Here is a 17,702-nt window from a genome sequence, read left to right on the forward strand (position 1 = left end):
AATTGAGTTGTTGGAAGCTATCACGGGCTACGGCAATATATTCAAGATATGTGTACTCTTTGGGTTTACTGAATGTTGTAGCTTTCAGCTTCACATTATCAAATGCAAACCCAAAAATTAATTAGAGGAAATTGTGGAGTCCTGATCTTATAATATTCAACTTGCACCAAAATTAATATTGCAGTCTTTGTCGATTATAAATTGCAGTCTCAAGACGCCATTCTAGAATGCTGAATTTAATACTACTACTTTAATTAGTTAGAAACATTTAAAAATAATTTTGTAAAATTGGTTTTCAATATAATTTTTTAAGCAAAAATTAGAGTGTAAAAATATTATGTTGATAGTAATGACATTTCATCTATGTTTACGCTTTAAAATCATCACATATTATTTGTGACACTCAGAAAAATATTACTATGAACGTACTAAAGATATAATTAAGCGAGCTTGAAAGACTAGGCAAAAAAAAATAAAAAATCTAAAGAATGATGAACAGCTACCTTGTTAAAAAACTTAATGGAAGAAAATAATCTATGCAGTTGCACGTAAAAGATATTCAAATACAAAAAAATATATTGCCGTGTGAAAAAACTTACAAAAAGATAGAAACGTAATCCTAACTAAAACAAAAATTAGGGAGACTAAATTTGTTACTTAGCATAATTTGGTTACGTTAGAAACACATTGGTTTTGGGCTTTTAGTTTTAGCTCTCTATTATACCGAAAATAAAATGGTTTAGTGAAGAACTAATTATTCATAATTTAATTAAATTTTCAAATGACTATGATATTTTTTTTAACCAAATATTTTCTACGTTCAACAGCATAGATTATTTTGGGTCTGGTTACTGTGCATAAGCCATCCTTATGCACGGTGCATAAGTCTGCTTCGTGCACCCCCTCCTTTGTCATACACCCCCTATTCCAAAACCCATCTCCAAAAAAGCCCAACTCCAAGTTACATTTTTTTTTTTTTTTGATAAGCAACTCCAACTCCAAGTTAAACCATTTTCATCATCATCAACATCGTAACTCTCTTCACCGTCGCCATCATCATCAACCTCGCCATTAACGCCATCATCACCCTCGTCATTAACGCCGTCATCACCCAACATCACTTCATCCATCGCCGTCGCCATTAACGCCGTTCATCATCAACATCATTTCATCATCTTCACCGTCGCCAACATTTGAAGGAACCAAACACAAAATGGTGAAAAGAAAACATGTTAGAGCTATATTTTTACTTTGATTTTGGGAATTAGGTTTTATTTTGGTTTGATCATTTTCTAATTTCACAAGATTAAAACCATTGGATGTACTAAATGGTTTCCTAATTATATTTTGGGAATTAGGTTTGATTATTTTGGAATTGTGGATTATTACTCATATGTACCATTGGATGTACTAAATGGTTTCCTAATTTGTGTATTACTGTTTAATTTGTTTCGATTGCGATTGTTTTGGTGGGTTGATTTAGATATTAAAAAATGTTGTTGATTTAGGTGATTAGTTTGTGTAATTATGTCTGTTTTGTTGGAAATGTATTTACATTAGAAACATTGTGATTGGATAGAAATTTTTAGCAGATTGGATAGAAACATTGTAACTGAAATCTCCTATTGGTACAGGATATCAGAATCATGTTGTCGTTAGTTATTAAGTTTAGTTGAGCACAAAATGTGACAATTGAGTTCAATGAGAACAAGAGAAAGCTTTGAAGTGCTTCTTGAGCCTTCTTAGAAGCCTCAGAGAAAGCTGGTGAAGCAAATTTCAAAGCTTCTTTCCCAGCCTGCTGCACAATTGGCAACCCGGCATCGATTCCCGGCTTCAAAAAATTCCCTATAGCTTCAAGACCACGTTCTGCCAAGTCCAAAAAACCTTGAACCTGATCAATTGTTTGCTCCACCTACAAAAACAAAAATGCAATTTTAGCAACTGGGTAAGGTAGAAATTTGTTAAAGTTTGAAACTTTGGAAGAAAAACTTACTAGGGTGATAGAAGTAACAATTTGGTCCACGGATATGGCAGCTCTGGCTTCTTTTGGAATGGTGAAGAGAGAAAGTAGTGAAATGGTGGTTGAAGTTGGTAATGATATGCGTTTAAATTGAGGTTTTGAGAAGGTGGTGATTGTGTGAGGTGAAGTTGAGAGAATTGAGTTCAACATCTGCATATTCATGAGTCCAACATTATTTGACTTATGTACCTTGGTTCTTAGTAGTTTAGTACTTGTAAAAAGTAAAAATAAATTAAGTTGTGAAGCTGTTTGTTACTTACTCTTGTTCTTTTTGGTAGTAATAGCTCCTGCAACAAGTTTGCTTTTCATTTTCAGCATTACTTGTCCTGTTCTATGTATGTAAACAGAAACTATTTTCCAATGCAGATCACCTGCAGTTACAACCAAATGAATTTTACTTGTTTTTTCAAACTATATTATGAGTCAGTTTTAATAACTTAAGTTGAAATTGATAATAACGATAATGATACCGTTGCGAGTCCGTTTGAGTAATTCACTGCCCTTAGCAAGTAGCTCTTGGATGCCGGAACCTGAAAAATTATCTCCATTCACAATTTCTCCACTGTCACTGGTGCTGTTGTTTATGTTATTAGCTTTTCCACATACTGTCATACCCCCCATTCATTTCTCTAGTGGTGTTACTGCAGCAATATTCCATACTTCCTTTAGAGCTCTTGCTTTTAATGTTGCTGCTCCTCGAAGAGCTACATATCAAGGATCATATACATGGATTATATACATAAATTTTTTAAGTAATAGACTATGTTTCACTCTTGGGAAAGCTCTCTTTATTTTTGTCAAAAACACGCTGCCTCATTTGATTTTCCTCTATAATGGATTTCTTTTCATTTACTGGCACAGATTGATTGGCAACGAGCAGGAGAGCCTATTGATGAAACATTGATTAATAAGGCATTGACTTTCTACTTAGAGATCGAAGAAAGCACAAGAAAAGAAGAACCAAAACACTTTGCAGAAACAATGATTAAAGAAAATGCAGCATTCTATGCTATGTCGAGGCTTCAAATTTGATAGCAAATTTTGCTATCTTTCAATTGAAAGTATAAAATTGATTACTACTTTAGTTTCCCTCTTATACTATGATACTAGTGGAATATTGAAAGATTAAAAAGGATTGCTACTTTGTTTTTTTTTGTTACAATTGCTACTTTACTTGATTGTATATACTAGCTTAATAGTCTTCTATGAGAAACCAAAATACTTGTCTAATGGTTTTGTAATAGAACATTATTATTGTTAAATGATTTTATATAAAGATTATACACTGAAATCATTACTCTTGTAAAATGGTTTCAATATGTTATACACTGAAATCATTAGTCTTGTTAAATGGTTTCAGTGTTGTGAACCCATTAATATTGACTATGTGGGTAAAATAGATTTTTTAAATCCTTAATATTGGCATTTATAAGTGAATGTAATAGAACATTATTATTGTTAAATGATTTTAAATAAAGATTATACACTGAAACCATTACTATTGTTAAATGGTTTCAACATGTTATACACTGAAACTATTAGTCTTGTTAAATGGTTTCAGTGTTGTTAACCCATTAATATTGACTATGAGGGTAACAAAAAAAAATATTGATCACAAACATTCTCCTCCTCCCTCCTTTAATAATTTTCTTTCAAACAAAATACGAAATTCCCCTATATCTTTCCTCTCATCTCTCAAAGTCACTCCCGTTTTTTTTTTATCTTAAGTCTTAACTATAAAAAAGCCTAAATCTTTTTACCTTTCACACCAAAAGATAATTCATAAAGAACTAGACAAGTAAAAGAAACATGACACAAATTCTCGCAATTCTTGACTTGAAAAATTATACACTGCTTAATCCATATCAATAGTAGTAGTTACTAGTATATTTATAATCCATTGACTAATGTTATACACTGAAACCATTAGTCTTGTTAAATGGTTTCAATATGTTATACACTGAAACCATTAGTCTTGTTAAATGGTTTGAGTTTTGTTAACCCATTATTATTGACTATGTGGGTAAAATAGATTTTTCAAATCCTTAATATTGGCATTTATAAGTGAATGTAATAGAGCATTATTATTGTTAAATGATTTTAAATAAAGATTATACACTGAAACCATTACTATTGTTAAATGGTTTCAACATGTTATACACTGAAACCATTAGTCTTGTTAAATGGTTTCAATATGTTATACACTGAAACCATTAGTCTTGTTAAATGGTTTCAGTTTTGTTAACTCATTAATATTGACTATGAGGGTAAAATAGATTTTTAAAATCTTTAATATTGGCAGATTATAAGTGAATGTAGTATAACATTATTATTGTTAAATGGCTTTGAATAAAAATTGTACACTAAAACCATTACTCTTGTAAAATGGTTTCAACATGTTATACACTGAAACCATTAGTCTTGTTAAATGGTTTCAGTGTTGTGAACCCATTAATATTGACTATGAGAGTAAAATAGATTTTTTAAATCCTGAATATTCAAACCATTATTCACAACCTATAGTACACACTTATTCACAAATGCATTTCCATTTTCGCCTTAAACTATAGAACAAATGTGATCAATAACCATGCACTACCATCACCCCTATCTTATTGAATCGGTATGATCTATACAGTTTGACTTGAGCTGAAGAAGAAAAACCAAGACTCTTCAAAGATATCATAAGTAGTAGTCTGCAAAAAGTTCAGTAAGTGGGTCTTTTTTTTCAATACATCAGCACCATTCAGTCCAAACCTGTAGCATTAAGTAACATAAATATCAAATGCACATTTCACAGACACAGGTTAACAAAGCAATATAAAGAATCATTATACCTGTCTGCAATCTGTAAGAGTCGCTGAGGCCTAAATGTTCCCTTAGCATCTATGTACATAGCTTTACCCTCACCTTTACCCTCACCTCCTCCTTGATCTAATGGTAACTACAACATTAAAGATAAGTTAAATTAGTAGACAATGGCATTAAGTAGTAGTGACAGATCAATACGAACTTAAAACATTTACAAACTGAATACACAAGAATATATTCATCAGTAATAGAATCAGGGCCAATTGAGAGAAAACTCTCTTGCCCATAATCCAGTTCTACATGCTAGGACTAAACATATGTTGACATTTTTTTTCTCAAAATAAAACACATGCCTGCCTTGTTGAGTCCAGGACCCAAAGGACCCAAAAGACGCGGAATCTGCTTGATAACAGCTTCAGAAGCTAAAAAGGAATGGTACTTCTTAGCCAATTTCTTCACTAGTTTCTTATTTTTGTTGAGCTTCTTCAAAGCTTCAACATCCATCGAGTCCAGTCCTATTTCTCAGCCTGCAATGTGCATATTAGACTGTAAGACATAAACATAAAAAACTTAGCAACAAATAAATATTCAAAATATATCCTAAGCACATGATGCAAAATCACTACCATCGAAACTAAATGAAAGACATCACTCTGTTGAAATGTTGTTACTAAATCACACAAGGCAGAAGCATTTTTTGTCATTTCAAGCTATTTCAGAAAATAAGTAAATACTAGCAGCAACCAACCAAGCTCAATTGCAGCTCAACCTACAATCACAGTTTTAGAAATGCAACAAATACACACCAAACTCACTTCATAATTCAAATTATCATCATCATAATATACCTAGCTTAACACAATCACAATCTCCAAACAAGTCTAATCAATTCAGCAGCATCTAAAAAATCAGAATCTAACAAAAGCAATCTTAAATTCAATAACTAATTATAGCTAATCTAAGTCCATCGAGAATTACGCCGATTTTCATAAGAAGTTCATCCACCAATTCGCAGGATCCAGGCATGTCAAGGTGATATCCACCCAGGGACGGATGCAAGTGGAACCAAATGTGGGCAGCTGACCCCACTCACTTCTTATTTTTTTAACCAATAATATGTAATTTTGACATATGGCCCCCACATGAAATACACAAATGTCCCCACACTACATATTAACTTCATGTACTGTAGTCTATTTGAGAACATAAATGACCTTTTAATTTTATTGTTTTTTTTATTTTAGAAAAAGAAAAGAAAATGAAAAGGCATTGTGTTGTGTAGCGTATCTCTCTCTTCCAAAGTTCCAATTGTGTCAGTAAAAGCAAGTAAGAAACCCTTCTTTTCTTTCTTGTTCATTTACACACACAAACACAATCAAGAATAGAAAATTAATAATAATTTAACCCTTTGTGTCCTACTCCTTCTTTCTTCATCGTGACTGCAAGTGTGTTCCTTTTCTAAATCTTAGTTCTTCTTGTCCTTTATTACAATTAGGTTAAGAGACAATAATCCAAGTAAGTCTTTTTTCCCTTCATTCTTATTTTTGTCTTACTCTTACATAGTACTATTGTTGTTATTTGACATTTCTTGCCTCAATTTTTATTTTATTTTTAACATTTTACTTGTATTAGAGATGAAAATGTTTATCAAGTTATTGATTAGGTTATATTTTTTAATAGGTTAGAAATGGAGAAATATTTTTTGTGTTGTAGTACTTTGGTGCCCTACTAGTTCTCTGGTTGTTTTTTAAGAGTTTGGTGTTTATTAGAGAACTTTAATTGGTGTATTTTTTGTTATCTTTTTGTTAAGTTTTATTCCTTTTTGCCTATTCGTATAATATTTATAATATTTTCCTCTCATCTGAGAACGTCCTGTGCTTGGATTTTAGTTTTTAATAATTTTTTTCCAATTACAAAAATAATAATAATAATTTTGACCCCACATAGTGAAATTCCTGGATCCGTCACTGTATCCACCAGTCTTTTTTCAATACGACAGGCTTACGCGGAATCTCTCCGTGAATACCTGACACGTTTCAGTGAAGCCACCATTAAGGTTTCAAATCCCAACCAGGAAATGTTTGTGGCAGCATTTCACAATGGCCTCAGAGCAGGACATTTCAACGAATCCTTGGCACAAAAGCCCGCTACCTCCATGCAAGAGATAAACAAGAGGGTTGAATGCTACATTAAAGGCGAGGAGAGTAATGCGGAAAAAAGGATGAGAGACGCCAAAGAAAAGGAGCATGTTAGCAGGCGAATTAAGAGTCAAGACCAACATCCTCAAAGACAAAGTTCTCGCCAAGAATCATCATGGCAGGAGCGGCGCAAAAAGTCGTACCAATACCCGCAAGATCGAGGCGGCAGGAATTATCAGCCTTATGATAGCTACACCCCTTTAAAGGAAACAAAGGTGCATATTTTGCACGAAGTTTTGTCAGCAGGAATGGCGACGCTTCCCCCAACAAAAGGAAAATCCATGGCGTTGGGGCCAAACAACAATGCGTGGTGTGCCTATCACAGGGTGTTATCCCATATTTTAGCTCGAGCTAAAATATGTTTTTTATCTCTAGTTCCAAAGACATTCATTACTGAAAGGCTTGTTAAATGACTTTAAATAGTGTCAGGCTTTAAATGTCTTCAAGAACAAGAGAGATTATCTCTCTTATCTTCTCATTTAATGAAGGTTAAGGGTAATGTCTTTAAGAACAAGAGAGTTCTAATGGAAAGTATTCTTTGAAGTGTCCAATGTGAGTCTACAAGATATGAAGAAATCCTGCCTTTCGAGTAGATGGTTGATTCGATTGCAGTTAAAGAATCGAAGTACTTAAAAATGTGGACTTAGAGTATTTTCTATCCTTCAAATGTGATTCGATTTCGACAGTTACAACGGTTCAAGGCCTTGGTTCATTTCAAATACAGCAGGACGCGTGACAGATGAATAATAGTTTAACGTTAAAGTAGTAGTTACGTAGTTTTTCTATAAATAGGAGTTTGTAAGTCGAAATAAGGGTCACAATTCACTTACACAAAATTCTCAAACACTCAAAGTATCCATGCTACAGCGAGAAACGAGTTACTCGAGAAAGATGTATGAATCAGTGAACCATTTTTACTCATTTGTAATTTTTACATTCTAAATGCAATTTTACTTTTCCTAAGTCTTTACTTTCAAAGTGTTTACATTTCTGCATTTAATTGGTTCTCTCATTCGAGTGAACTTTCTCTTTATTCTCATTCAATTTATGTTTCACACTTGTGTTTCATAAACTTCGTTTTATGAGTTAAACACATTGTTATTGCAAATTAATAATGTCTTTAATGAAGAACATTCAAACCTCTTTTAATATAACGCACGAACGATTGTCCCGAGATTTACTAGTTGATCTCTCAAGTAATTAATTTAAACTAGCGGTTGTTTACCAAAAATCAGTGTAAACAAATTGGCACGCCCAGTGGGAAGGGTTGTTTGTGCAGCTTTTACTTTTTAAAAGAAGTTTGTTTTCTAAATTTTTTTATCGAATACTAAAACAATTGGTATTCAGAAGTTGTCTGTTTTGATTTTGTATGCATTTGAGGAGTGGTAAATCCTTACCAAATTTAACTAGTGTTAAATCTCGATCAAAAATGGTTCGACCACCCAATAATAATCAAAACAACAATAACAATGTCCTAAACCCTTTGCCTTCATGTATTGGGAAGCTTTCAAAGCAATACAATTGGCCAAAGAGCAGTTACAACCATACGAAGGAACTCTGGTAGGATTTGCTGGAGAGCAGGTGGAGGTTATGGGATATACAACGCTTTTGACGACTTTCGGAGAAGAGGAAAATGCCAAGACCATTAAGGTACGATACTTAGTTGTTAAGACACCTTTCACTTCTTATAATATTATCATCGGGAGGCCCGCCTTCAATGCTTTGGGTGAGGTCCTTTCTACCTTATACTTGTCAATGAAGTATCCTCTGGACAATGGTGGCGTGGGAACCATTAAAGGCGATCAACTCCTGGCAAGGCGGTGCTATGAGTCGAGTTTAAAAATCCAGCATAAGATACCTAGCGGAAACGCGGGTTTTCGCTCAGGAGATTTCAGAAACCAAGGGGGAAGAAGTAGGGTCGGTTTGGTAAGTACAGACCCAAGAGAGGAGTCTCTGGAAAAGCAGGTTAACCTAATGCAGAAAGCAGAACGAATGCGGTTTGGTTCGGAGCCTCGTCAAGCCTCAAACATAAAACAAAGGTTGAGCTTGGCAAATAGCACCAGGAAATTAGAGAGACAAGGCAGGCTCATCCGGAATTCCGAGTGTCACAAGCCGGAAGTCCTATCGCAGCTAAGAGGATGAGGCGCAAAGACGGAAGAACATCTCGTCAGCTTCGCTTGGACGTTTTATGTTTTTTATTAAGAAGAAGTGGTGGGACACTCTTTTCTCCTAAATAGGAATAGGAGTTTTTATTGAGGCCCGCTACCTGAATGTGACAGTTTTAATTTATGTTGAAACTTATCTACACAATGCTTTTTTATTAATTGAGTTTGTGCTGATTCCTATAATTTGATCTGGCAAAAGGGTTACGATAAAAATTTTCACGTATAATATATATATATGCTTATACCAAAATGGTCAACTTGTAGTTGAGCTCTGAATCTTATTAAAGATCAACTCATATGAAAGCTCTGAACCAAAAATTATCAAAGGTCAACCTATATGAAGGGCTCTGAACCAAAATGGTCAACTTGTAGTTGAGCTCTTAATCTTATTAAATATCAACTCATATGAAAGATCTGAACCAAAATGGTCAATTTGTAGTTGAGCTCTGAATCTTATTAAAGATCAACTCATATGAAAGCTCTGAACCAAAAATTATCAAAGGTCAACCCATATGAAGGGCTCTGAACCAAAATGTCAACTTGTAGTTGAGCTATGAATCTTATTAAAGATCAACTCATATGAAAGCTCTGAACCAAAATGGTCAACTTGTAGTTGAGCTCTGAATCTTATTAAAGATTCACTCATATGAAAGCTCTGAACCAAAAATTATCAAAGGTCAACCCATATGAAGGGCCCTGAACCAAAATGGTCAACTTGTAGTTGAGCTCTGAATCTTATTAAAGATCAACTCATATGAAAGCTCTGAACCAAAAATTATCAAAGGTCAACCCATACGAAGGGCTCTGAACCAAAATGGTCAACTTGTAGTTGAGCTCTGAATCTTATTAAAGATCAACTCAGATGAAAGCTCTGAACCAAAGAAAAGAACAAAGTCTGCAGGTGCAGGAAGGAGAGGCATTGGCGAAACACAGAAGAAAGAAGGCGACACAAACCAGGGCGACCTTCACAACAGAAATTATGTTGAGGGAGAAGCCAAAATCTAGAAATAAAACCGAGGGGACACCCTCGCCAGGGTCAATGTCAACACGTTTTCAGGTACGAAGCGATTTAAAGCTCATTTAAAATTTCAGAGATCGCATATACTAATAATTATATAGACGAAATAAAGGTCAGATTATACTATAGATAAAAACAAGTAAATGTAACAGTTACATAACCAAAAATCGATTCAGGCCTTAAAAAAGACGAAAGGTCGGAGCCACTAAGGGCAAATTACAAAACAGCCACAGAAGGGCACATAATAACTGACATAAAGAATTACAAAGGTGGAGTATATGGGACAAGCTTCCCATCGATGATCTGATTAGTGGCGTCGGCTTCGCCATCCCTCCTCCTTCGAGGATAAGGAGGAGAATAACACCCTTAACAGCGCTATTCACGGAGGAAGAGGGAGGTGGCCGAAAAACATGGTAATGGAGCTTGGAGGAGAAGGAAGAAGACTCTATAAATAGGACCGATCATTCATTGTAAAGGGATCCCCATTTTTCTACAAAAATCAGGCATATGGACCTATCTAGAGTCTAAGCCATGTAATTTATTTAATCCAATATCAATAATACAACCTCCTTTGTGTGTTCACAAGAACAGCTCAATATCCGAATCATTCTTGATTTCGGACTGTTTGCGTGAAAAAGCTATCATCAATTGCTGGCGTAATGCAGGGAGTAGGGGTACGTGAATGGATTCGTGTTGACGATCGGTTCATTCGCCTGGATGTTAGGGATTTCTTTTATCTTAGGATTAATTAGAAGTTGGTGTATTTTGGTCTTACACGCTTTTGTGTAGACTTGATGGGTTAGGTTTATGTCCTCCAATTTTGTATTTATTTCTTTTTTATTTTTTTTAATATAATAAAGAGATATAGGCATAGGACAGGGGCGATGCCTGCTTCGTTCCCTGATGTCTAGATATTCTTCGTCTTATAATAAAAAAATCACTCACTCTATTTCGCTCCGCTCCATTTCATTATAAAACTTTTTATAATAGCCTTAATATATAAAAATATTTATTTAAAAGTTTCGCACTTAACTTTTTCAAAGTCACTATAAAAAAAAATTCAAACGTCAAATAATTATATTTTTCAATATAATAATTCTATTTTAAAATCCATATACTTGACACAAAGAATACGGTTTTTGGGCACTGTAGATTTCATTCAGCCATGCCACGTCAGCATCAAGTGTGGGGCCCAAATATTGTATCTTGGCCTTTTTTTTTTGTGTGTCCTTTATGCATTGAATCCCAACTGGTGCAGGTTTAACTGGTGTTTATTTTTTCCTTTTATCTTGGGTAGGATTTAACTAATGTTTAATTTTTTCCCTCCCAATCAAAGGGACATGGTTTTTGAATTTTGAATTTGCAGTCTCATATATTGTCCAGATTCAATGTATTACTTAAAATTAATAAATAAATTATGTTAGTACAAAACTTGGAGAGCAAGTAGAAGGACAATTTGATCTTATTTGTACAAAATCTAAACAATATAAATTGCCCTTCATTCCTTTCAATTTCACTCAATTCTCTTGCCCTCTTTCCTTCACCATTAGGCAGAGAACTCAATGACCAATCTTCATTTCCTCTTGCCATTCTCTTCCTTTGCATTGAGTTTTTTTTGTTACATCTTTGCAATGATTTCTAGAGCCTGAAAATGATAAATTCAAATGATTAGATCTCATCCACAATCAATATTTTAGTCATGCATGAAGCCATGAACTATTTCTTTGTGCAATTTATTATGGTACTTTGTTTGAGACTTAGGTTTTGTGATTAATTTTGATCTGTGTTTTATTATAGGTAATACTTCTTTCAAGGATCTTGCTTGTGATTCACAAAGGTAAAACAATATTTTTCTATCAATTCAAGTTTGGTATTTATTTTGGATTGTTGTTTTTCTATAAAAGCATAATTACATGAATATGTCATTAATGAATGAAATTGCAGTTACATAAAAATTGTGGTACAATCAATCTAACTCTCTTCTAAATAAGGCACACTACTACCCAAAGAAAGGTAACTACTTCAATTCATAATGTTTTCTTCCATTGTTAATAATAAAGTCGTAATATTTGATTATTATCTTTTTGTTTAAATCATGAGTTAAGAGTAAAAGAATATTACTTCAAAACTCATCACAGGTATAAAATCTAAAACTACATTTGCTCAATGAAATATTAAAATTGGATAGGAAGCTTAAATTACCTTTAATTCATATAAACCAGGCACATTGTTATTCCACTTAAAAGCAGCAAAGATTTCGGGCTATTATCAACATCAAATACTGATCTTGAAAGTTGGGTCTGCATTGTTCGAAATAAAAAATATAAAATTAGTTTAACCAATACTATAAGCTTCAATATATGCTTCAAGAGTTCAAGGTGGTTAGTTTTATATTTATACAATAAAAATGTGTTTGAACATCAAATAAAAATTATAGCTTTTGATATTGAGACTTAAACCGAATCCAATCTTTGAAACAAAACAACAATCCAATCAATATCACAAAAAATGGCATTTTTGAATTCGATAATGAGAGAATATTGGTATTCAAACTAGAAAAGCAAAACCAAATTTTGGAGATGTAAATTTGGGTCATTATCCTAAACAGTTTTACTTTAAAACTACACACTTTGTGCCTTTCTAATTCCAACAAATTGCATACAATGAACAAATTTATACTTTTTTTTATTGTTTAGAACTTTGATTAATTAGAACCAAATCTCCAGATTCTATACATTGAAACAACAATAACATGTGTAAACCATTTAAAAAGTGACATAAATGAGATTAGAATTCATAGAGAACTAACCATATAAATCTGCAAATATTAGGGTCACAGAGAAGAAATATTGCACATGGATAACAACTTTTTATAAACAGAATATCGTTTTATTTAATTACTTATTTATTTTAAAGTTGTCAATTTTGAAGAATTTTTTTTGTCTTATATACTACTTTACACCCTGGTTGTATAGGTGGGGCTATAAGTTAGTAGACTCTTCTCAGCTAAGGTTAGTGATCAGATTATGCATTGTATCTGGTCAATTTGCAAGTTTGATGTTACTACTTTACACCCACATTTTGCATGTATCCAGGATAGGGTTTATCCAGGTATGGTATTTTGTTAGTTCTAAACTTTAAGTAATGTCAGAAAGTTCATTGAATTTACCCTTAATTACATATAGTTTCTATTAAGTTCAATTTATAAAATACAAAAGAAAGACAAAAACTAAGGCCTAACATAGACATTTCATGATCAGTTGCAATTCTCATGAGACTACTTGAAGTATGTTATCACTTCCTCCCTAATTTGGAAGTAAATAAGATTTTTTATATAATCTGTCCAAAAAAACAGAATTTTTTTAAACAAAATATCCTTTTCTATGGAGATTTTTGATTTCAAAAATTATAATTCATGCTATAGAATTGATTTTGCAGGTACATTTGAAGATAAAAATAAGAAGCCCTTCTTCAAAGGTTGTCCTACTCTATAGAAAGATGTAAATCCATAAGGTATTGGACCAGAGGAAGTTAAAACCCACAAAAAGAAGAAGTGTTGTAAAAGAGAACAAAGTTCAAAGGCTATTGGAATATCCTTAATTATTGGGAACATCCTTAATTATTTAAACTTGAGCAGAAAGATATGCACACTATTTATTCGAATATCCTTGAACTCCTTACTACTCACTCATTTGACATTCTCATACTTCTAAAATTCCCCATTCTTTGATTGGTGATATTACAAAGTCATATAAAGTCCATATGTTATAAACACTAAATGCCAATATAAATACACTTGAAACTCTTCTATGTTTTGAAAACAAATAATTTTAAAATAAGGAATTAAGGTAACCTCCAAGGTCTGTTGAAGTTATGTTATCAAATTCTTTTGGTGTTTGCATTAATATCAGAAAAAGGGTTTCTAACTATGGACTTCCATTCCCCTTAACTCAAAAGACATAAACCTATAAACCTTGGAATTCCACACTAAAGTTGTGATCACATACATACCAAAATGTATACCACAGCATAAAAATTAATAATATCATATACATATAATGTAAAGATGTTCAGAAAGAACTATTGTAGACATATATCGAATCATTTGATAATGTTAACTAACTGAAAAAATTAAAAGATAACTTTTCTCTTTGAAATTTATGTCTTTTATATTGAAAATTTTCTTTTAAAATATTGTATGATTTGCATCTAAATTTGCAGTACCTTTGAGGAGAAAATCTTGAACTGCCTCCGCTTTACAACTGTTTTAACTCATTCTTTGCTTCGCGTCTTAAGTGAATCTCGCAACAAAACAATAATAGAGAAGAAAAATCAGAATTATTTTCATGTTTTATAGTGCAACATATACAAAATTAAATACTAATTTAGAAGTAAAAAAGATTTTATGCAATTTTTCAAAAAAAATAAAAATAAAAATCCTTTGATTTATTTAAAAAGTTTCATCAAAAGATAATTTGGTAAGTAGAAAATTTAACAAGAAAAATTGTTGGAATCACAAGATATCCATGATGCATGATATAAATGAAGGTGTAACACTTACCCTCGGAAGATTCATGATGCATCGATCTTATATGAAAAAATGAGGTAAAAAATAACCCTCGCGGCGGCCATGATGACTTCCGACACGGTGGTCATCGACAACGGTGTCTACATCGTGAAATAACGCAGTCCAACAGAGAGTACTTATGAGGAGGATTACAGATCCGGTAATTAACTCTGCGGAATAGCTCCAATATGTTAAAAAATGGAGCTTTTGACAGTGATGGTTAGGTGAGAAAGAAGAATATTCATTTGGTGATTTTGTTCCGATAGATAGATAGACAGTTGAGAAGATGAAAAAAACGAAAAAAAATTGGTCAAAGGAGGATTGGCTTGCGGTGGTTGTAAGAGGAAATCTGGCGGCGGCGACGAAGGGAGAGGGAGAGATTGGAGAGCGTCACATTACCGAATGATGAAGAAAATAAAATAGGAGGAGAATGTTGTGGGTTACTGAAGTGAGTAATAATATTGGGCTTGAGCCAATTCTTTTGTATATAGTGGTGTATTCCTAAAACACTGGTGTGAATAGTATTATGTCTAACATTGCATTTTTGTTAAATTTAACCATACAATTTTTTCCCCATTTTTTGTAAAAAAAAAAAATTTAAACCTATAGTTAATGTCACTTAATTTTCAAAATGCCTCCGGCAAAAATATTTCTCCAAATTTATTAAAAATAAAAAAGTTATTTAAATATTACTCCTTCGTTTTTTTAATGGTCTTTTAACGTCGGGGTTCCTATTTAATTGCCTTTTTGATATTATAAGGGTATGATTTGTCAATTATATCCATTGTCAATTACTCATATTTTTTTCAATAAAACTAATTATTGCTATATATTTGAAAAATTAAAGTTGTTTTTTTTTTTGTAAATAACATATTAAATTTTTGTTTTTTTATACATAATATATTAAATTTATTGGAAAGAAAAAGTGTGTGCAGAAAAAAAGAAAATTAAGATAAGGGTATAATAGGAAGATAAGATGCAAAAATACACTTTATTAAATTGGTGTTACTATTTTAAAAAGACACTAAAAAAACGAATTGATTAATTGTTATTGTGAATCTTGAATCGGTTTTTAAATCTTAAACTTAAGTCTATCTTATCCGTTTTAGTTTCTGATTGGGTTTTAATTATTTTAGTCTTTATAAATTATAACTAAATTTATTTGGTCTTTTACCCTTTTATTTCTTCACCCATTTAGTGACTCTTATGGAAATCTACATGGCATTGTTTGGTTCATTTTCTAATGTGTGCAGAAAAAAAAATCTTAGCGGAACAAAAAATAAAAATCATCATCTATGTTTTAAAACTATTTCTGTTTTGATTGTGTGGCTATAGCTTTTGATTGGTATTTTTGGGTTTGGCTCGGTTGAAAATGTTAATGAGTCATGTTATTAAAGTTGTTTGAAGAGGATGACATTGTTGAAAATTAAGTTGATGAAGAGGATAATAATAGCTGTTTTTTTTTAACACTATGGTGTTTATGAGATATCGATTCCATGTCCTATCTATGAAATTTATAACCATTCTTTAAGTGTATTTGTTAAACACATGTATTAGTGGTGGTTTGTTGTGCTTTTGGGCTAGAAAATAAAAATTATTAACTATTTTTTAAATTTATATAAACCATTGTTAAAAAAAAAATCCAGTGGGCCGTGCGACAGCACGGGTTAAAAACTAGTTTTTTAACATATATGTTCTTAGAGCACACCTTAATCAGACCCTTTTACCATTAGCATTATTTTACCCTTTTACCTTTAATTTTTTAACCCTTAATATTTAAAGATAATTTTTTTACCCTTAAATATTTTGGTCCCTCGTGTAAAATAAACTTTGCTCCTCCCGGTAGGATCTGCGCAAGCGTAGGGATAAGTGTAGGCTGTGTAGTTAGGATGTTAGATAGCAAAACCAATTTGAAAAGTTCAATCAAAGAGAGATGCCTCGTCACGTGTGGCCGCGTAAGCAGTATCTGGAAACTTCCAAACTCAACTCCCTAAGCTATGTGTATGCTCTTCAAACTGAGTTGGTGAATTGTCTTCAATGTCTGTACTGTTTGGTACACAGAATGCACCCTCTCATTGTCAGTTTGTCACCTAATTATTTCTCACTATTTAAATTCCACCAACATAAACTTTTTATGTACTAATGTTTATCCGCGTCAAAAAAAATGTAATATGTTTATCTATTTCTATTATTTAAGTATTCTGAATAATAAGTGAAAATTTTAGATTTTTTTTTTTTGATAAGCAGTGAAAATTTTAGATTAAAATTCGTCCTGTATATGAGCTGTACTTATGGAATATTTTTATTGTTAAATATGTTTATTATTTTTTTAAAATTGTCAAATTTTTTTTCCATATAAAAAGTGTCATGTTTTAATTCCTACAAAATTATTACGGACAGTTTTAATCTCCGCTATTAAATTAAGTTTTTTGAATGATTATTTTCATATATGTTTAGAACATTATAAACAGTTTCTCGAAAAAAAACTCAAAATTTGATTTTGAAACTGATATTTTGGTTGCTTTTCATATAAAATTCATCAATTTAGTCTCTAAATTTTAATAACAGAGACTAATTATTTATAAAATGTAAGTACTGGATAGAACGATACATGATAATATAAGACAGAATAATACAGGACAAACGTTTAAGGTATGGAACAAATTTTGTGTTGTACGATGTTTGGTGGACAAAAGGTTATTTTGGTATTTTAGAAAATTTGTGCAGAAGACAAAAAGTTATCCCGTAGTTCGGTGGAGGACAAGAATTTCAGTTTTTGTCATGTCCCTTAGCCCCAAGTACCAGAAACTATTTTAAAATCAAACACAGTACAATTCCTTATTTTTTAGCAGATCAAACACACATATAATGTAGGCGTTAAGTTGGAGAGAGAATGATAACGTAACCACTTAATTGATGATTT

At 32.3% G+C, this 17,702-nt stretch overlaps 1 protein-coding gene and 4 long non-coding RNA genes across 6 annotated transcripts; 2 read left to right on the top strand and 3 right to left on the bottom strand.

The window, feature by feature from the left end:
- The first annotated feature begins 939 nt into the window (after positions 1-939).
- On the top strand, positions 940-2,275 carry LOC123883979. The gene is made up of 2 exons (XR_006800606.1): positions 940-1,231; positions 1,635-2,275. It is a non-coding gene; the product is annotated as an uncharacterized LOC123883979 (long non-coding RNA).
- LOC123886232 (VAN3-binding protein-like) lies at positions 2,273-2,708 on the bottom strand. Its single transcript, XM_045935566.1, has 2 exons — positions 2,491-2,708; positions 2,273-2,391 (listed from the first exon to the last, which is right to left on the bottom strand). The coding sequence occupies exons 1-2, from the start codon at positions 2,639-2,641 to the stop codon at positions 2,273-2,275; spliced, it is 270 nt and encodes an 89-aa protein (XP_045791522.1). The 5' UTR covers positions 2,642-2,708.
- A 1,769-nt stretch (positions 2,709-4,477) lies between these two features.
- On the bottom strand, positions 4,478-5,346 carry LOC123883980. The gene is made up of 2 exons (XR_006800607.1): positions 4,858-5,346; positions 4,478-4,777 (listed from the first exon to the last, which is right to left on the bottom strand). It is a non-coding gene; the product is annotated as an uncharacterized LOC123883980 (long non-coding RNA).
- Positions 5,347-11,758: 6,412 nt separating this feature from the next.
- LOC123883981 lies at positions 11,759-15,326 on the bottom strand. Of its 2 annotated transcripts, XR_006800609.1 has the most exons (4): positions 14,774-15,326; positions 14,437-14,502; positions 12,415-12,512; positions 11,759-11,857 (listed from the first exon to the last, which is right to left on the bottom strand). It is a non-coding gene; the product is annotated as an uncharacterized LOC123883981 (long non-coding RNA). The 2 variants fall into 2 exon arrangements; XR_006800608.1 differs by lacking the exon at positions 14,774-15,326 and having other exon boundaries at positions 14,437-14,744.
- On the top strand, positions 11,842-13,877 carry LOC123883982. Its single transcript, XR_006800610.1, has 4 exons — positions 11,842-12,049; positions 12,157-12,225; positions 13,188-13,323; positions 13,651-13,877. It is a non-coding gene; the product is annotated as an uncharacterized LOC123883982 (long non-coding RNA).
- Positions 15,327-17,702: the final 2,376 nt, after the last annotated feature.

This window comes from Trifolium pratense, linkage group LG5 (assembly GCF_020283565.1).
Source record: "Trifolium pratense cultivar HEN17-A07 linkage group LG5, ARS_RC_1.1, whole genome shotgun sequence".
Taxonomy (NCBI): domain Eukaryota; kingdom Viridiplantae; phylum Streptophyta; class Magnoliopsida; order Fabales; family Fabaceae; genus Trifolium; species Trifolium pratense.